This window comes from Macadamia integrifolia, chromosome 4 (assembly GCF_013358625.1).
Source record: "Macadamia integrifolia cultivar HAES 741 chromosome 4, SCU_Mint_v3, whole genome shotgun sequence".
Classification (NCBI taxonomy): Eukaryota; Viridiplantae; Streptophyta; class Magnoliopsida; order Proteales; family Proteaceae; genus Macadamia; species Macadamia integrifolia.
Window position 1 is genome coordinate 24919797 of NC_056560.1, and position 21697 is coordinate 24941493.

Sequence of the window (21697 nt, forward strand, 5' to 3'; positions counted from 1 at the left end):
ACCAAGGTCATGTGATTACCTTGGTTCAGTGGCTCATTTTATATTTGAGAGGGGATTGGTGCCAAGTGGTGCGGCTCTTGCATCAGCGTTGGTCACTGAAAATGTTTGCGGGGGCATCTAAAGTGGGAAGGGTTTTTCATTTCAGGGGTGGTCATTTCACCCTTCCTTTATTTGGGTGAAACATCACGCAACTTGATAGCCTTCTTTATTTCCTTTATATTTATAATAAATGAATATGAGAGAATCTATACGTTGCCATTGGACACAAGGGGAGCACTCACTATCAAGGTTTAAGATATCAAAATCGGAATTGAGATCAGTCTCGGTTGATATTGATCTGACCTAAATTGAAATCAAGGTGTACCAGGTTTGGATGGAAAACATTTAACCGTGGTTTTAATTTTAAAAACATTCCTTTTAAAATCTTCTATGACTGATACTGATGTAATAGGAAGTATGGGACTAGATCTTGTTGTAGCGCTAATGACCCTCAATTCCACATGGTAAAGAAAACCCTAATTCCAAGGGAAAAAAGAGTGAACAAAGCCAACTTGGTTCATAAAATTCGAAATGCCTTTATTTCTTCTAAAACAATCTTTATAGAAGAAGATCGGATGACAAAGAAAAGGTTTAAACAGAAAACAAAATAAGTAAGAAAATAATTAGAAAATTAATTAATATTCCTAAATGGCATACAAAACTTCGAAGGCCAGGTACACCCCTTAAATGTATGAATTTGACTCCCTAATTCGTGGTCTCTCATTAATTATTTATGTCGTAGAGCATATGCTACTATTCTTGAATTGGTATTGTGGCTCCTGTAACTCCACCCGAGTCAAAAGTTATATCCCTCAGAAGTTGAGTTGATAAATTGATATTTTCGTCTTGATCAGATAGATAGACTTTTGCCGATCTAACTAATTCAAAAATTCTTTAAAAATATTCTATACATCAGGTATCGACTGATATTGATCCAAACCCTTATACTCCACTCACAATACACACATACATACATGATGACCCATATGATTTAAAAAAAAAAAAAAAAAAAAAAAAAAAAAAAGAGAGTATGAGAGGACATGTGGTAGCAACAAATGTTTACATCATTTTCCCAATGAAATATTACTCGAACGTGTCTATTGGAGGTAATATATAGCCTTGTCTGCATCTTGGTGAAATGTTACTCTAAAGAAATTTTTTTTTTTTTTTGCTAGTGACGGGTATCCAGGCCTTTGGCGTGACTAGTCCCGTAGGCCCATATTGATCCCACAATCGCATGGACCGAGTCATACCAGGGTTGACTAAGAACCATTTAACTTTCATTGAAAACAGTGACGAACACTAAACACCCTCGTGTGAGTGGCCTAAGGTGTACCTATTGAGAGTCGAACTCAGAACGTCCGAATTTATGGCTCGTACCAGGTTCGTTACTCCAAAGATGTTATGATAGAAGTTTTATTATTATTTTCTCACGTGGAGAGGCAAAAACCAAAACCAAAAATGGTCTCTTCTGTTGTTTTTGAGTTTAGATTGGATTGGAGGAGTTGCCCCAACGCAGATGCAGATCTTATTAAGCAGTTCCTGCCACCTTGCAACACCTCATCAATTAAATAAAACTGGTCCCTTGAATTTCTGTAAGCCCAAGAGCCGACACAGAGAGAAGACTAGTAATACACCAAGAGACAGTAAAGAGCTGGCAATGTGGGAACTCCCCTCTGTTGTCTTCTGCCCCCACATTCAAACACCCACACTCCCCCAACGGCTCTTTCTTTCTCTCTCTCTCTTACAAGGCAGAAGAAGCATTCTTATTTAATTAATACTAATGATTCTTGAGATCAAACTTCTAAGATTTGCTAATTCAAACCTTTTGTACAGATGAAGGTTTAGATTTTATATATTCAAGTCAAAAAGATTCCAGTGGTGTTTCCAATGGTTGTCTGTCCACATGATGTAACTCCTTCCAGCATTGCTTATGGAAATGATTTAAGAGGGATTAATATATATTTTTTTTAAATAATAAAATTTGCATTAAAGAGAAGAAAGATATTTACAAGGATACCCAGAAAGGGAACAAAGTAAAGAAAGAATATCAAAGAATCAAAGCAAGAAATGAAAACTACTCAAAGAAGCCGAATCTCAAGGACCCAAGATGACATAATATAGCAAATCTTAGCAGAGTCTGAATGAGAAGCATGAAGGTGGTTGACCTTGGTCTTAGATCTCAAAAAATCAGTGGAGCTAAGCATCTAAAAGAAGGTGTGAGATATAGGAGATTGCATTTTCCACTAATAACAAACAATAACAAACTAAGCCTTTTCCAACTTACGTGGCCTTGAATTCTCTGGTAATCCACCTCCATTCTCCCTCAAAAGAAGGCCATGGGAGATTTTTTTTTTTTTTTTTTTGACAGTACCAATAACTAAAGCCTTGGTCTAACTTACCATGCTGCATATCAAATTTTCTGAAATTTGCAGTAGCCACACAAGCGGGTAGTATTCTCTTGCCCAATAAAATATTAAAAATATAAAATATAAAAATATAAAATAAATAAATAAATCGGACAGATACTCAATCCTCATGCTCGGGAGGCGTCTGCAAGATAACTCAGATGTCCACCATACAATACAATTGTACAACTACTTTAATCAGTCAGCATATAAAGAAAATGGATTTGTATTAAACTAAAAGGTTCTGATTGATTATTATTTACATATAAGTGTCGTTAAACAGTAATTAGAGAAAAGAGGAGCAAATACATCTCAGTGATATTGACATTACAAGCCTACAAGAGTTGCCCTTACAAAATGTTACAACCCTTCTTCACTCTATTTTTGTGTTTTCCAAATTAGAAACCTTTTGACTCTGATACAAGGTTATGTAAACCCGGCAGACCACAAAGGAATTGAAAGAAACATAATTGGCAACTTAGAAGAAAGAAAGAAAAAAAAATTAAGGCAAAAGGAAAATAAATTAAAACAATAACTGGGTTAGTATCTAGTTTATCTTCTCATGCAACAAATCTCAGCTTCTTCTTCCAGAGCCATATTTATATATATTTTCCTTCAGACGGATTCCCCGTCACAACATCCATCATGCATCTCTCCATTCTCTCTACTCAGCTTAGATTTAGCTAGAGAAAAAGGTGCTTGTCTGGGACATATCTTGTTTGTCTGCGGTTGCAAATTAAGGTAAGTGTATACAGACATACCAGCAAGGGCAGTGATTGCACCACATAGACTAACTGTGCCAGGATTGGAACCAAAGAGAAGAAAGCCTCCAAGAAGGATGACACATGTTTTGAACTGCCCAAGAACAACATGAGTGGTAGCAGAGGTTGCCCTGCAGAGTATATGCAAAAGAAGGAACCAAAATCAGTACTGAGCAATAAGAACTCAAATCCAACCATGGTTGGACAAAGCAACCTATTTACTGGGTTTTATTATTAATGCATTAATCACTTCAGATATCTGTAACAAATGAATATGTATAGTTCCCATGTATAAAACCAGGAAATATCTATCAAGGATTCTGCCAGTTTGAGTAAAACATAAAAAACAAGAAGAAATTATGCAAACAAAGGAATGATGTTTAGTATCTTACCATACCGGTTGATTTTTGTTTTTATTGGGGTACTAAAAAATATGCCATCCACTTACAGGTAAAGGTACATTTTCGATTCTTCATACATTGTTTTTGAAGAAATAACAATGTAATTAAAAGCTTGGTCTTTCATTTTATTTTCTTGTAGTCCATTTTGGGTACTATTATTCAGTACTGGGCATCTACTAGAAGCATGCTTTTTTCAAATCACCATATATACCATACACAGTGCCATGCAGCCTTGTTGATTCAAACCTGGCTCTACTCCATGGTGATGCCAATTCACCTAACAGATGAATGGCAATTAAACGCTTGAACTTGCCAGGTAGGAAGAAACAAAAACCTCATAAAAAGTACACTAAGAAGAGACAGTATAACTATATGCATCAATCTCTCTACTGCTCCTTCCCTTGCTCTCCCACCCCGAAGGGAAGCAGAAAAAGGTTATCAATTAAATTCTTGATAAAGATTAATAATAATTCACAATAAGAATGAATTTATTTTTAGGGAGAGGGTTCTTTGAGCAAGCAGAATAGAGAAGTGCACCAATGAGGTGCAGTGGAACGGTTTTGTACATAGGAGGGCAGCAAAGTCATTTCATATGAGGAGAGAGAGAGAGAGAGAGAGGGAGCTAGCGTACCCTCCCCGAGATATAAAATATCTTAAGCAGTACAAAATTACATTGAAACGACTACTTTAAGATGCATATTTTATAGTTAACATTCCTACTACATTACAAAATTCTCAACTTTTAAGGCATATTTACAAATAGGAAAATTACCATCACATGACCCCATTTTGGAAAGGCTTCCCTACATGGTCCACCATTTTAAGCCACATGGATAGATGATGGTGGAAATTCTGACCCTTGAGTAAAGAGTACATGGTCTGATTTGACATGTCACGTGATTAGATGATGGTGGCAATTCCGACCCTTGGATAGAGAGGACATGCTCTAGATTAGCCATGTGCAAATTTTAGAGCCTGATTCAATCAAATACCCTCCCATGTATTACCATACATCCCCATGTATATCCATGCATGCCTGTACTCCGACCACTACAGTGCATTCTCCCACAGTCATGCAGAATTTCAGCAGAAGAAAGAAGAGGAAGAAAATCTACTGCAATTTGAGTTGGTCTGGTTCTTGGTTCACACCAGGTAGCCAAATCGTGGGCAGTTTTTAGGAGTTTAATTACTTCATTTCATTTCTCTGTTCAGTTGTTCAGACAGGCTGAGGAAGTATTATTTTATTCCAGACCTGATTTAGACCTAGTTTATTTATTTCAGTTTCCTAGTAAGGGGAAATCCATCTTAGCCCATGCAAGGGGGAGATTCCCTTTTTTATTTTTTGGGCTTTATTTTTCCTAGTAACAATCTGTTTCAGTTATAGAAATCTTATAAAAGCATTTATAGGCCATCGCTCCCCCTACGATTTGATGAGTGGATGATGGCCTTATTGTACAGTGAGATGCAACATACCTTGGTGAGATTCTAAGGGTGAACTTTGGTGGGATGCCTGGTCTGTATTCAGGTGGGATATCCTCTCTTGTCTTAATCCTTTTCTTCTTCCATTGAATAAAGTGAGTTCGGAAACTTGTCTTTTCTTTCCTGCGCATGCTTTACTTTGCTTTTCTATTTACCTGCTACTAAGTAGATCTGTTACTAGGTTTCTACATTATTTCTATTCAGTTTCCAGTTTTTTCTTCTGAGTTGAGAAAATAGTTTCAAAATCTGATCTTTCTATCACTTTCTGAAATCCTTTTGCATCTAGGAATCTTCAATTCTGGGTATTCTGGATCCATTTTCATCTTCTGGTTTCTAGTTCTGAGTACTATTTCCAGTCCTGATTCTAGATTTGTTTTCAAAAAATTAAACCCTTGCAACTGAATGATAGAATCCTACTGTTCATCTGATTTCTTGAAACTTCAGTTTGGATTTTATTTTCAAGTTCTAGTTTCAGATTTCTGTTAAGTTGTTTTTGCCGAGTTTCTAATGCTTTTATCCATTATTTTTCATCATTGGTTGCTAGTCTGAATATTCTAGAACTCAGTCATTAAGTTGGGATAAGGTTTTGGATGTTGTTGTTGTAAGCCATTGAATCCTGGTTCTTGAATTGTCCTATATCAAGTAGGATTCTTTAATTGTAAGCATTGGACAACAACTCAGAATTTTAAAACAAAGCTTGCTAATGCAACTCTATTCTCCATTAAAGAATCTCTCATGTTTAATCAAGAAATCCGTTGTGTTTGATCAAGGTAGGCTGATGTTTGATCCAATCGATCCACCTAGCAGTGTGAACCCCTACTTTTATTGTCTATTATCCTATCCTCTTTTTCTATCAACAAATTTTTAGCAAGATCCTACTTCCAAATTTGATTTTCTTTATTCTTTGAGAAAAGATCCTATCCCGGTACTGTTTTGAGAATTTTCAATTATAGTATTACATCAACTGGTATCACCAAATTCTGATAAATTATTCTCCTAATTAAATAGCACATTCAACCACACTGATGGCGAATTCAGATCTGTCATTAGTTTGTTTTCTGAATCTCTTAAATCTATTTCAGGTTCCTACCTCTTGTGACTCTGGTTTTCAGAGGTTCTCTAAACCCTAAACTCTAAGCCCTTAGGTGTCCTAAAATTCCCATTACCTAGATTTTGATAGATCTTTTTTCTACTTGTGTTTGGCTGAAATTTGACTTGTGAGCAGGGGACTGAGGATTCTACCTATTCACAAAATTTGGGTCATATCTGATCTGACATGTGGCATATTTTTATAGCCGTGTAGGTATGTTTCTGCTTTTCATCATTTAATATTTTCTACAAATTATTCATCATATAACAGTCAGCTCCTTAGAAAACATCCCTAAGTAGTTGAACAGTGAAGACATTACTTCTAAAACCAAGCTTTTAGCAAAACATAATTTTTTAGAATATTGAAGTCAATCCATATTTCTTAATATAGCCTTATAACTTTCCAAAAATTAATACTTCCATATTCATCATGAATTGTTGTAAATGGTGGAAGTGGCTAACAATGTAAAGAACAGAAAGGGGTTTCCATCTGGATTGATTGACAAGGGTATACCATCCTGAGTGTACAAAATGCCCTTTAGCATTATAATACAAGTTTCCTTTAATTTTTTCTCACCCAAAACTATAACTCAATTAACTACATTGCATTACATGCTCATATGTCCATGTATATTCAGTCTAGGCTCAGAATGTTGTAGAAACTGACGAGCTTTTCCTTAACTGAAAGTGGGTCAATTTAAGCAACCATCCAATTTGGATACGACTTAGTTAAAGGGAAATTTTTCAACCCAGCCAAGACAGTTCCCACAACACAAATACTTCAGGGGTCATCACAAATTAGAATAATCCAAAGCTGGAGTAGCCTAATGACCAGACACTTACCCAAGTGCTAAAGCACCAGACCACTGAAGCAAGAAGCCAAGAACTGCTGACATGAGGATCACCGAGGTATTACTGAATGTCCAATCAAAGGAGAGGACACCTGGAGGATCGAGCCAAGGCATCAGAGCCACCAGAAAGAACAAAGTAATTGGTGTAGTCTTCCACATTAACCTGCACAATGATAACAAAGGTCATGATCTAAATACCTGTGTCTCTGTAAGGAGAAAAAAAATCAAGAAGACATTTTGGTAGAATGGACAACATACGCCAAGGCAGTCCAGTTTTCCTGCTGTTGTAGGTTTGACCAGAGGATCTTATTGACTGCACTTGGTACTATCCATGCCAACGCTACACAAGCACCGAAGAAGTGGAATTGGAGATCGGTAACAGTAGCCACAGCAACACCAATAGAAACTACAGTAAGTGCTAAGACCTGCAAGATTTAATAATGACAGTCCCAATCATAACCATAAGGGGCATTCCTTCTCACAGTGATAATTAATGTAATAAGTGCACTTAAAAGAAATATATGAATCATATACAAGGAACTCCTTATGCTTTGTATAAGGTCATAAATTGGAAATAAGTATTCATCAACCCAGAATTTCAAAATGCAGGCAATGGACCATTGCCCAACCATGGGTTGGATAACCCTAGTAAACAGATCAAAACACCTAAATTAGGAGGGAATTGCAGTCAAATCAATAGGTAGGTCATCAATAGAATCGCAAAAAACTTTCAATAGCTTAGCTTGCTTCCAAGCCCCACAGCCCTGAGGAATCAAAAGATCTTCGCTGGTGCTGACTTGGATCCCGGGCATTCTAATCTTGAAGCCTTATGATGCAGATATGGCTGCCATTTCTTGGTTGGACCAGTATGACCGGTTTTGGAAGCCAAGAGCCAAGAAGAACCGGTCCAGCCCAGGGTTTTGGTCCAACAAGGGTTGGAAATAAAATTAGTAGTTTACCCAGTATTTTATTTCATGCTTTTAGTTTCCAAACTTGAACGTAGGAGTAGGATTTATTTCCTTGCTTTGGTTTCCTTTTATAATTGTTTCCTAGTTTAGGCTAGTTTCTATTCCAGTTAAGTTTCTAATTTCATGTTCCTATTTTCTATATATTGGTTGTAATCGACTGAAGATTTAGAGAGCAATTTGATTATTGAATGAACGTGTGAGTTTGATCTTCCTTTTTCTCTTGCTTTCTCTTTTCTTCTTCTGTTCTTTTTCTTCGTCGACTCTCTCATCTCCTTTTTCTTCTTCTTTCTTCTCTCCTTCTGTTTTTCTCGGTTCTTTTTTTCTTTTTCTTTTTTTTGGCTGCTATCTCTCTCTCTGCTGCTTCTCCGACTTCGAACTCGACTTTTTTTTTCTGCTTCAGTTTCTTCTGCTGCTACTTCTTGCGGCTCTTCTCGCCCTTTTTTTTTTTTTTCACAATCTGGAACCCTAGAAGGGTTTTGATTGAAGGGGAAGAAAAAAAAACAGAGGGCCGAGGGGTTGTTACCCTTTGGTTTTCACTAGGATTGAAGGGATGGGGTGGGTGAGCGATGGTTTTTTTTTTTTTCACTGTATTCTCAGTATCGGTGGAATCCGACACAGAATGGAAAGGGAAGAAAAAAGATGGGGAAGGAATAGGATCCTTCGGTTCTGATACCAAGTTGATAGAGAACCTTAGGGAAGGGAAGGGAAATCAGAGTAGAGAGGGGAAAAAGGAGGATCACACTCACACGTTCATTCAATAATCAAATTGCTCTCTAAATCTTCAGTCGATTACAACCAATATATAGAAAATAGGAACATGAAATTAGAAACTTAACTGGAATAGAAACTAGCCTAAACTAGGAAACAATTATAAAAGGAAACCAAAGCAAGGAAATAAATCCTACTTCTACGTTCAAGTTTGGAAACTAAAAGCATGAAATAAAATACTGGGTAAACTACTAATTTTATTTCCAACCCTTGTTGGACCAAAACCCTGGGCTGGACCGGTTCTTCTTGGCTCTTGGCTTCCAAAACCGGTCATGCTGGTCCAACCAAGAAATGGCAGCCATATCTGCATCACCTTAAATGTCTAAACACAAGATTCTGTACTACAAGCACAGAATGTACCTTTATACACAAAGAGCCCCACAATTTTATGCAAAGAGAATATTTCCAATATATCTTTACCTACTTACATACCTTGCTGGTGCAAACAAGCAATGTTTCTAAGTAAATTTCATTGAATGCTAAGAAAAATTAGATGTACAGGAACGGCTTCTTGGACGGCCCACTTAGGAGGCCTTCCTATATGGCTCTATTATCTTCCATGTCGCAGTTTGGCTGAGTCCTAAATGTTGCAGACAGGTTGGCATGTTAAGTTCCAATCCAAACGGAAGTGGACATGAAAAGTTTGGAGAAAAGAAATGGATGACTGAAAATATAACAGAAAGTACCACTACAAGGGAGGGACTATGATTGAATTTGACTCTACTGATTTGAAAAGCAACCAATCTGGACCTTGCTGATGCAGTTAACAAGCACTTGATCCATAGGGGATCTTTAAGGGTGGTTAAGGTTAATTTCAGAATTTCTTTTCTTTTTATTTTAGGATTACTTAGTCACCGATGAGGTGGTATGGCCATGTTCAACTCCTCCTTACTGGGGATGCCCAAGTAAAGAGGAGTGATCTGATTCTGATTGAAGGAGCTAAAAGAGCTAGGGGCAGGCCTAAAATGACAATAGGGGAAGCAGTGAGGAATGACATGCACAATCTAGGTATTGTCCGAAGTATGACCTCACTCCTCAAATAGAGCCAATTAGAGGGCAATGATCCATGTAGCTGACCCCATTTACCTGAGATTTTCCTGGTTTTCTGGGCTGTCCCTCTTTCCTTTTATTTTCATTTAACCTATTTTGTTTTGCATGGATCCATGCAGCCCATTAATTTGGGATAAGGTTGTTGTTGTTGTTGTTGTCATAATCGATCAGCAGTAGGTGATTGGGTCCACTTTAGTATCAAATTCTGTTTTAGATTTCAACAAGGATTAGAAGGATTGTTTGAGGCTTTATATTTAGATGCATGTACCAAGAGGAGCAGATTACTGGATTTTCTGCTAAGAGCTCTGTCGTGTTCCCCTTCTCACACTCATCTTCTTTGTTTGATGTGATTCCGTTACTCCTCAGATCAGACTTCTACTTACACTTCTTTGTTTCTGTTTTTCAATTGAATACCTTGATCATACTGTTGAGAATTAATAGTTTATTCTGAAAACTTCTGTTGGGCGAAACTGCTGGGCTGAAAAAGGTTCTTCAATTCCTTCATCTCTGATCTGTTGGGTTTGATAATCTGTGCAAAATGGTCTTAATTGGTTTGGTTCTGGTTACTCAGTTCAGTTTCGGTTCAGTTCAAAGTATTAAGGACAGAAACCAGAACCAAACGGTTTAATATCACAAAATTTAAACCAAATAAGTTCTGGTTAAACAGTTTTTAACAGTCTCGGTTTTGTTGCCAATTCGAGTTCACAGTGCCGGGTCTAATTAGGAATAAACCTAATTTTTAAGCCCAATAAAAAAAATATGATGCTATTGGGCTTGAACCTTGGCATCTAAGCCCAAATTGTGACTTAAGAAATAAAAACAGTTTAACTATACATGGTGTTAATCCTCTACAAAACAGTAGAGAGCGTATATAGAATGTTAGAACTAACTGGTTTCTTAATCGGTTTTGTACGTATAATCCATTCAATAGTGTACCAGTTCTAATATGCTTTAATCGGTTCAAAACCAAACCAAACCATTTAATAAATGGTTTCAACCTCTTAAACCAAAACCAAACCAATTAGTAAATTTTTCATCAGTTCTGGTTTAAACGGTTCAATTCGGTTTTGGAAAACGGATTCGGTTCACAATTCACCCTTAGGCATAAGCTTCCCATCTATAGGCATTCCTACTCTTTGGATTCCATCTACAAAGTGTATGGATAGCATAGTTGTCAAGGCGTCGCCTAGGTGACGACTAGGCGTCCAGGCGGTTTGCCTGGGGCCTAAGCGACAGCCGCCTTGTTGCACTGCATGTCGCCTTGTGTTTTGGCACTTATTTATTTTTAATATTTGTTATTTCATTTACTTAAGATATTATTCATAAATAAGTAAATACCCCCTATTTGAATCCAATAAAAATAGTTTAAAAATCAAATTCCAAAATGATAAAAAGTCAACCCCCCAATCCAAGAACAAAAACTGGATTTTGGTTATAGGGACGATTTTCAACTTTTAAATGCTAGGATTTTTCTCAATTATGAAAATTTTATAAATTCTATCATGTTAAAACATTGCTAAAAACCAAAAGTCCGGTAAAAAAATATTTTTTTTTGATATTCATAAAATTATTTTCATTCAGGCGATTTTAACAGTATTCGCGCACTTAAAAATAAGTTTCACTAAAGCATAACTTTGTCATTGCAACTCAGATTTAAGTAATCTTAGACTTGTTAGAAAGCTGGTTTTATATTATAACTAATACAAAAAGTCTCATGTAAAAATAAAATCATTTGACCAGTCAAACTTATTATAGAATAAGAGCATTTTTCTAAATGTTGATTTTTTATAACTTAATATGACTTAATGTTAATTTTTTTATGATTTGATGTGGCTAAATGTTGATTTTTAATGACTTGATGTCGCTTAATCTTGATTTTTTATGATACAAGGTATATATAACTTACTAAATAATGTTAGAAAATAGGAAAAATAAAAAATAACACTTGTAAGCCTAGTTCGCCTTAAGGCGGGCGCCTTCTCGCCTAAGCGCTTAGACAACCCTCCACCGCCTTGGTTCGCCTTGGCGCCGTGACAACTATGATGGATAGACTAGAGGACTAGACCGTCCAGGTTCATCGTATGTTAGGATAGAAGTGCTAACTCAATCTTACCTAACATACCATATCTGTAATTGATATCACTTCTATAAATAGAGAGAGGCCTCCATCATATTAGATGAGCAAAAATCATTCTCTCTCTTTCTTCTCAACTCAAAGACCACCCTTACTGTGAGAAACCTAACCTGCAATCAGAGCAGGTATCAAACTTCCACAAGGGTTCATTGCGGAAAATGTGTTCATTTGTTATGTCAATTATTTGGTCTGATGTTGGGAGTAGTTAAGAGGGTTGGACATTGAGATTTCAACTTCAAAGCCATTATCAAATAGGAGCCTTGGGTGAAATGTTATTGCAATCATGAGTTGGTTCCCCCTTGCACTGGATTCTATTGTCGAGAGAACATTTCCAGTTTTTCAATACTGATACGGTATGGTACTTAGGCGGTACGAAAACGGTTTCTGTACAAAAACCTTAAATTGATCTTTAGGGCCGATATTGCTCTAAAAGATCTTCAATTTCTTCTTTAGTAAGGGGATCCCTAAGCATTACGTTTTACTTTTCAACACCCTCTCTGAATCCACTGGTTAAAGGGGGAAGAACAACGCTGCAGACATAGGAAGAAAGAGATGGAGCCAAGCCAAAAATGGTCTCTAATGGTGAGAGAAAAGAGAGCGGGAGCAACGCCATAGATACACGAAGCTCGCTGCTTTGCTATTTTCTGTGATGGAGCTTGTGATGCTGTTCTCTCATATTTGTTCGCTGTTGTGCTTTTGTGCCGGAGCTGGTCACACAACTCACAGATCTAGTGATCTCGCAGCCGAGACTGCTACTTATGTGTCGGTGATGGCGACACTATTCTCACATAATAAGTCGTCTGAGACAAAATGAGGGAGAAGGGGGAGTGAAGATGAGGGACGAACTGGGGCGGAGATCTTGGCGGAACGCTGAAGTCTTGAAAAAAGGAAGAAGAACAATGAAGAATGAGAAATGGAGAACAAAGACAGAGGTGGTTCAATGAAGTGGCATACCCACGTGAGATGTCAGGGAGTAAATTAAAAAAAACTGACACTTTTGACTTTTGAACCAAGTTCATGGCTGTAAATTATAAATTTGGTAATTTTAAATTAAAAAGACGTCAATCATATGCATCAAGTCTATACCAAAAAAGAAACTATGCGTTAACTTGTGGGTTGTCGGTATTTTTGGTTCAGTATACCGAACGGTTTTCACATGTAATACCAATACCATACCGAACTAAGAAAGATTCTATTTCCTCATACTGAAACCATAAATTTCCTTCGGTTTGGTTTGGTACAGTTTTAGACGGTCGGTTTCGGTGTAGGTACCAAATTGACACCCCCTTAGGTAGGGGATGACAAATATTATTTATTAAGGACCATTGTTTCTAAAATCCCACACAAGCCCTTATCCCTATAAGTTTGTTTTTCCACTGTCTTAAATGCCAGAAAACCCCTCCCTTTCAACTTAATACCAATTAGTCTCAGTTTCTATTAGCTTCAGAAAAACGAGTCCTGAAATTTATTTAATCACGGAATCGCTACTAACAACGGAGGCCTAGGGTGCCCCAGTAAGGAGGAGTGATCTGATGCCGACTGAAGGAGCTAAAAGAGCTAGAGGCAAACCTAAAATGACCATAGGAGAAGTCGTGAGGAATGACATGTATGGTATAGGTCTTGTCCCAAGTATGACCTCGGATAGAGCCTCTTGGAGGGCAAGAATTTATTGAGCTTAACCTATTTAGCTGAGATTCTCCAGACTTGCTAGGCAGTGCTTCTTTCCTCTTACTTCTTTTCTCATCTCTCATTTCTTCATCTCTTCATTTCCCCTATTTTGTTTGGACCTTAGTTTTCCCTATATTGTTTTGTACGGATCCATGTAGCTGCCCCAATTAAGTTGGGATTAGGCTGAGTTTGTTGTTGTTGTTGTATGGAACTGCCACTGACATTATTATTTGAGTTGTTTATCATTTGGGTGGGCTCATAGCAACCCATAATCAGGGTTATTGAATATAATGTTCCATCACTCACTAGCTTAGCAATAAAGTATAATAAAAGATACACTCATGATGTTATTAATTGTTTGGTATTCTACTTAAGAAAAATATATGTTTGCATTAATTGACAAATATATAACACAATGACACTGTATGAGCTAGTAGAACCCATGTCCATGTTAAAGGTATCATAACAACGAACGAGCGAAAACAAACTAGCCACTAACAGTGGCTGCACTTACCTTCTGGAAAGAAACCGTCTTCCTGAACAGAAGAAATTCTGCTAGAACGATTGTTGGGGTTACAGCAATCTTGGCCATCTGATAGAAACCAATGCTGAAAATATAGAAATTATTAATTACAATGTTCATAAGAATTTTATGTGGAAAGACAGCATTTTCGTAGCTCACCTATTAAACTTCAAGCTGACATTAGCAAGGCCATTAGAGAGAGACATCACCATCCCAAGTGCTAACAAGGAGGAAAATGGGGTTGACTTCGAGGGAGGGGGCGCAGGAAGAAGTGAAAGGGTGTTGAGAATGGCCATCAATAACCAGCTCAATGTATAATGAATGAATGTGAGGAAGATAGGATAATTGAAACCGACTTTGCCAAGGACCTATAGGAGAAAAAGACGAAAATCAAACAACAAAACTACAGTCTACAAAACTTATAACTTGGAATCATATTAAAAAGGTCTAAATGGACTTACCAATTTGTTCATCAATATAATTCCAACAGAAACCAAGAAATTGAACAATAGAGCAACAGTGGGACCACATATTCGTTGCTGTTGACGCTTTGCACCTTCAGAAGTACGCAGCTCATTAAACAGAGAAGCTCGCAGGTCTTCTAATGCTCTGCCTATATTAACGAGGAATCATAACATGGAAAATAAGCATGTGAGGATTTAGATCATAAGAAAATATAGGAAAAGCAGATCTTTAAACTTTATGAACAAATTTTTGTCAATCATTGTAATCTGTAAAATACGTTGATAATACTTGAAGAACCCGTAAAATAAATGGTAGTTTAAAGGACATAAAGATGACTAGTCAAGTTGACTGAATTCAATCAAGACGGTTGACATATAGGAATGTCTTGGTTTCTATGAAACTCAGATCGCAATACCTAGCAGGAAAAGATGTCAAACTTGGACTCATCAAGCCCTAGGATAAAATAAATAACTTCAAAATCCTAGAGGCATGAAGAATCAAGTGAGACAAAAAGAAGCAGGCCAGATAATAAAGCTATTTCAAGGAATATATTCCAGGTATTGAGATTTTAATTGAGGAGATAGAAACACAAATAAATATTTACCCCAAAAAGAAATATGATTCTTCAATATTGCAATTTAGTGCCTGAAAAACATGCCGCGATATTAAAGTCATTTAAAATCTACTGAGATAACTAACTATACAATTGATGAACTCAAATCATGAACCAGAAGCTGAAATTACAGTCCACTAAAGACCACGCTTACTTCAGGTTTCTAAACCCTATTGACGACTGTCTAACATGTATCAAAGCCTTAAATATTGTAATTTTATACTGACACTGCATTGTTGATGAATGTTTCCACTTTTTCACCCCACCCCAATCCCCACCCCCAAATTCCTTTTGCACCATATATATATATATATATAATGTATAATTGTATAAAATGCTGGGCCATCTTTGAAACGATTGATCTGACCACTTACCAATCTTCAAAAACAAAAATTCATGAACAAATTCTTCTTTATAAAGGTATATTTGAGCACATCCTAAAAAACTTAGAAAGCTCAATTAATCAAGAAATCCAATCTGTAAACACATAAGTACCACTGATACCAAAATTTCTTCCTTTTTCTTCTTTTGTTGAGCGTACAGATAAATATTGAATTTTTTTTTTTTTTTTTTTTACTCAAAAGAAGGAAATTAATTCTCTAAAATCCTCAGCTAGGAAAATTGACATGCAACATTAAAATTTACTCTGATGAATGAACATGTGGTAATAAATGCTCTTAATCTCAACGTTTAAGACGCTCATAAACTTCTAAGAGAGAGGTAAAGTCTCTCTGTTCTTCGAGAAAAGGATTCATATCTCAAAACTAAATGCAGAAAGTAGAAGTGCGGCAGTGCCCCATACATCACTCCTAGACGAAACCGTAAATCAAACATAAAGATAAGATGTAAAAGACTATTAAGAAGCTCCCAAAGGAAATGGGACTATAGCTTTAATTCAAAAGAAGCCCCCCCCACCACCACCTTTTTTTTTTTTTTCCTAATTCAATTGTAATTGTAAATGGAAGTGCAAGCCCAGAAACCCTACCCAATCAAAAGGAAACAAAAGCCGGAAAATTACTAAGGAAAGAAGGCTCATCTCCGTTATTCTCAAGCTACATTGAGAAATTCTACAAAAAAAAAAAAAAGCTACATTCAGAAATCAAAACAACAAAAACCCAGAAATCCAGAAACCATAACCCACCAAAGAAAAAGATATATCACATGAAGCTGAAAACCCATAAGCACAACTCAAAATCCAAATCCAAAAAAATGAGAATGCAACTGGAAAGAATAAAAGGGAAGTAAATATACCTCGCTCCCCTGCATCACTGTCTTTCCGCTTGAGTATCTTCCTCACATCCTTCCTAATAAAAAAATTAAACATCTTCCTGCTACACAGCATCCCTATCACTCTTCAGATTTCCTCCAAACCCTTTAAACCCATCAATTGCACAGACCCAGAAAAGAAATAATGAGAGAAACAGAGTGAGTGAAATGCATAATCAGTAGCAGTTCATAGAACAACCCCAAAGGCCAAAAGGGTACGGTTTGAACACACAAAGAAGAAGAATGGTTTGCTAGTGAGGGACAAAGAGAGCGGTGATGGAGGGTCCAGGAGAACATAAATTAATTTGTCGGAAAGTGGAGAAATAGCGGAGAGATTGATGAGATGAGAGAGTAAATCACGGTCACACTCACGCTCACACACCCGCCGACAGTTGAGTGGGGAGATGCTTGGAAGTGTGACTTCGAAGAAAAACCGGAACAAAGAAAGCAGAGTTCTCCAACGGTACTCCCTTCTCCTTTGGGCCTATCTTTCTCATATCAGAAAAATGCTTCTACGTTTTATTCTAATCCAATGGTTCTTAAATATTATTGCAATGAGGTCGACATATATAAGTTCTAAACGTAAAGATCCATATCCAACTGATACTAATCAATTTGATCCGGGTCTTAGAATCATAACCACAAGTAAGGGCCTGTTTGATAACGTTTCAAGAAATTAAACAAAAAACATTTGATAAACTGTTTCATTTCACTTGTTTTTAGAAATAAAAATTAAAATTTCTAACTATTTATGGTTCAAGAAACGACCTAGGTTCAATAACTTGTTTCGCCGTTTCTGAAAACGACTCGTGGCTATTCTTTTGATGGTTACTATCGACTTTTAGAAACATGACTTATCAAACACCTTTAATTCCTTTTCTGTTTCTCGAAATGAAAATTTATATTTCTACCGTTTCTTGAATAGAAACGACAGAAATTGTATCAAACAGTGCCTAAGGTTCCAAAACTCATTGATTAAGGCTGATACCATTCTAATGTGGATCTTAATTCGCCTTGATCAAACCGTATAGGAGAGATATCCTTTTGATTATATAAATCAAATTTTATTATGATTTTATCCTTGAACCACAAGTATAGTGAGATTAGAAAGGCCGGGATTAGGGATAACATAGACTTAAAGAGATTTTTCTACTGGCCTTTATGTGGTGAAGATATGTTTTTTCAGTTTTATGTTCAAGCTATTGATGAATTTAAAAAAATTTAGGTACACAGTAGACAAAGTACCATGCCAGGATCCTCTTCTGGACCCATGACCTCCTACAACAATCCACACCCCTCGTATGGTGTGAAATTGTTCCAAGAAGTCATGGTTGAGGAGGAGGTGGCCTCGAAAGTAAATTAGTCATTAATGTATTTGTTATAATCTATTTATTTCTTTTTTTGTCATCACATTTTGGTAGGCTATGTTTGGTAGTGAAGAAAAAAATAATAATAATACAAAAGTATAAAAAGACAAAAATTTGCAATTACACAATAATATTATTATGTATCTATCTTTTATTAAATTTAAAATTTTTTGAATTTTTTCTTTTCTTAACTACCAAACATAGCCATAGGCGTTTTATTGTAGTCGGACAAATGGAACAAAAAATTGTATTGACCTAAGTTGTTCTAGAAAAAAAAAAAAAGGTTAGGATCGAGGATCGAGGATCGAGGATCGGGGATCGGGGATTAGGCATCAAGGATCGGTCCTGATCGATACCATTTTGACTCTGACGATAATGACCAATTTGATCCAAGTTTTGGAATGATAACTAGAAGTGAGAAATTAGTTATATGCCCTCAGAGTTATTTATTTATTTATTTTTAATGCCTTTGTATTTTTTGGTGGGGTTGGTAATGAAGTCATAGACCCATACTAGGAGGTACAAAGATAATATAGTAAATCGGAAATGCAAGAAAACATAAAGATAGTAAAAGATGATGTGGAATAATAAAATGGAAAGAGGGTTCCCTAAAAGGCAACATGGCATTTTTATGAGCATGTGAGTCAATTGGAGGGCACGTAAAAGCATTAATAGGGGTGGATTTTCATCTTTCCTGAGGGGAGTGGCAAGGCGGGGTGGTCATTTCATCCCACTTTGTGTATAGGCATAAGAGTCATGTTGCCTTTTAAACTTATTTTTCTCAATAAAATAATAAAAAAAAGAAGCTTAGAAGGCAACGTGACCTCTACACCTAGACAAGGAGGAGGAAATGACCACCACACTCCATAAAAACTTGAAATCCCACCGATTGATGTTTTTGTGTGTTCCTATTGGCCCATGCTTTAGTGCAAGAGCCACACTACCTTTTACAGAACCCGAACCCTCTCCCAATAATAATATAATCAATATCCCCATATTTTTCATAAAACTTCAAACATGCTGAGACGAGATAATTTTCATCTTACTTAAGTAGACAAAGTATTTAGTGTATGTTATCCATTATTTTATCACATCATCTAAAGTAACAATTTTGATTTTAAAATTTCATGAAAAATCTTCAAAGTATCCCACCACCCCATTTTAGCATTTAATTCATGTTATCCACTGCTTTACCATCTCATTTAGTCTTTTTACACCCAACTGTATCGATGAACTAGATTCTTTTCCTCGTAAGATAAATAGATAAGAAATAGATGGAATTTAGCAATTGGCCACCAAAAAATGAATAAAAAATAAAGAAGAAGATCTAGAAATTAGAAAGGTAGCTTCAATATGTACCATAGAAATCAAAACCACATGACGAATGATTAAACTCTTAGGAAGCTCAGTCTCCATCGAAAGGATAGAGACACTGCGGCTATGTCGGCAAATAGCAGCGATAAGTTGGCTAAGATAGCAGCAGCCATTCCTCCAAATTGCCTAGTCGCTAACCAAGTCCCCATCACAGAAGATATAACTGTAGTTGGTGGGGCAAGGGAGGTGGGGGAGCAAAGAGATGAGTAGGGTTCAGCCAAGGGTTTTTTTTGTTTTCATTCTAATTCTAATTCTATCATCCTATTAAGTGCCACTGGTCAATGACTGTTTGCTGGGTGCTCATACGATAGGGTTTGATCCCACAACCTCCTCCTTTTGGTGCTGGTTCTTCAAGCCGAAGCTGCCACTAGGGATGTCAATAGGTCGGTTCGATTTGGTTTCGATCGGATTGAATCAGTTCATGTCTAAGAATGAGGGAGACCAAAACCAATCCGTTAAAGAACTTCGATTTTCGGTCAATTTCAATTTCGGTCTGGTTTGGTTTCGATTTATTTTGGTTTTTCATTATAGGGTTAATACTGGTTTAGATCGGTTATTGGATTTGAACCATAATGAAATTTTACATTCATAACTTATAGTGACAAAGATTTGACAAAAAAAAAAAAAAAAACACTTTAAATTTATAATTAAATCATGGTTTTTCATTGTAAGGGAAAGATAATTAATATTGAAACCAATCGATAATAAATTTCTAAGAATATAACTAATATTGAAATCACAAAATAAACCCCATTATCCAATCATTCATTTAACTATCAAACTAGTTTTGTATAGTGAACAAGAAAATCAATGGAAGCATTATTACAATTTACAAATCAATTTCTCTATTCATACCTTAATATTCAATGATTTGTAACAATTCCCCTTACAATAAAAAAATTATCACTAATATTGTAAAAAATGGATAGTCAATTCACCCATTTATAATCTCATAATCATTTATTTTTTTATTGGTTTCATTTGGTTTGGTTTCGGTTTGATTATTGGTCCGTTCGGTTTGAACCGATTTTCAGCCGGTCCCAGCATACCTTAGTCCAAAACCAATCCAATAAGGATCAGTTTGGTTCGATTCCGATTTTATCAATTGATTTTATCGGTTCGGGCTAGGTTTTGACACCCCTAGTTGCCACCATTAGGATTATGCTCATTTTGAGAGGAGGAAATGTGTCCTTCAAGGATCCGGCTCCTCTCTTGAGCTCTAATTGCCTAAGTCGGCCCATAACTACGTGGGCAATCGACATGTGTCCAAGCATTGATCCAAAGGCTTTGGTGCGACGTCTCTATTATGATCGGTAGAAGCACAAGCGTTGAATCAACACTTATTACACATATCGATCACCCAGATAGATACAGATAAGACCTGGGCGATCAACGTTTAAGAGAGTCCTTCAAAAAAGAAAAAAAAAAAAAATCAAAATCAAAAGACTTGATGGTGCCCAGCAGGTTAGGGGTAGATTGATGGAAATAACGGAATTGTTGTGCTTTCAAATGGCCCATAACAAGGAAAGCCCATTGAGTGACCCAAGTTTTCAGCTCTAAACTGCTGATTGCCTGGGACCCATATTGGTATTGGTATTGGTATTGGTATTAGATCGGATCGACCGATACCAATTTTTGGTCTATTTGGGCCATATATGATGCGGTGGTCATGTCCACTAAATTAGGTGGTCCAGTTGAACTGCAATGTAACAGTTATAAAGGATATGAAGAAATCGATGTAGATAGGCATGAAAAGACCATCTACCCCCCCTCCCCTGACCTGCACGTTGAAGATGTATCTATATGTCCTCTCATTGATTCTTGTGTTGGTGTAATAGTTACGCGACCAGTGAGGGATATATAAGTTTTTGTACATGTGAAGAGAGATGTATACATGGGACCGTTGGCGTAGGTCATACTTTTAAACAAAATTCTTTTTCCTTATATAATTTGAGGGCAGTGGTTCTTTGTTTAAGAGTACAACCTATAACAGCATGCCATGTATCTCTCTCTATTTCCAAAAAATGGGATAGAAATATCTTTTCATATGGAGAGGAGAGAGAGAGATAGACATACTCAAAGCAGTGGCGTAGGCCACACTCCCAGATAGAATTCTATTTCCCGTTTTTTTAAAACTACATTTGCGTGTGTTGTTTTTAAGTATAAATTCTAGGCAATTCTAAAAGCTAGGCCCATGAGAGGTAAAGCCCACAATCTTATCCTCAGGTCAAATATTCAGGCCCATGTAATTGATTGACATGAGCTTGGGCCGGAAAATTCTATTGCAGCTGCAAGGCATCAATCTGGGCCTCTGGCCAACCCATGTTACACCCCATACTCAAATGGGACCCACGAATAGGTGGACCAAATAATTCCATTTGTCTCGTGTTTTTTTGGTAACGTCACACATGTCTCCACTTTCACCTTAAGATGGTGTTTATCGTTTCCGAATCTTGTGGTGGAGACATGATTG

General features: G+C 36.7%; 1 protein-coding gene across 1 annotated transcript; it reads right to left on the reverse strand.

Moving 5' to 3' along the window:
- Positions 1-2657: 2657 nt before the first annotated feature.
- LOC122076927 (nucleotide-sugar uncharacterized transporter 2-like) lies at positions 2658-16929 on the reverse strand. Its single transcript, XM_042642584.1, has 7 exons — positions 16469-16929; positions 14601-14752; positions 14299-14507; positions 14131-14224; positions 7287-7453; positions 7021-7191; positions 2658-3339 (listed from the first exon to the last, which is right to left on the reverse strand). The coding sequence occupies exons 1-7, from the start codon at positions 16557-16559 to the stop codon at positions 3063-3065; spliced, it is 1161 nt and encodes a 386-aa protein (XP_042498518.1). The 5' UTR covers positions 16560-16929; the 3' UTR covers positions 2658-3062.
- Positions 16930-21697: the final 4768 nt, after the last annotated feature.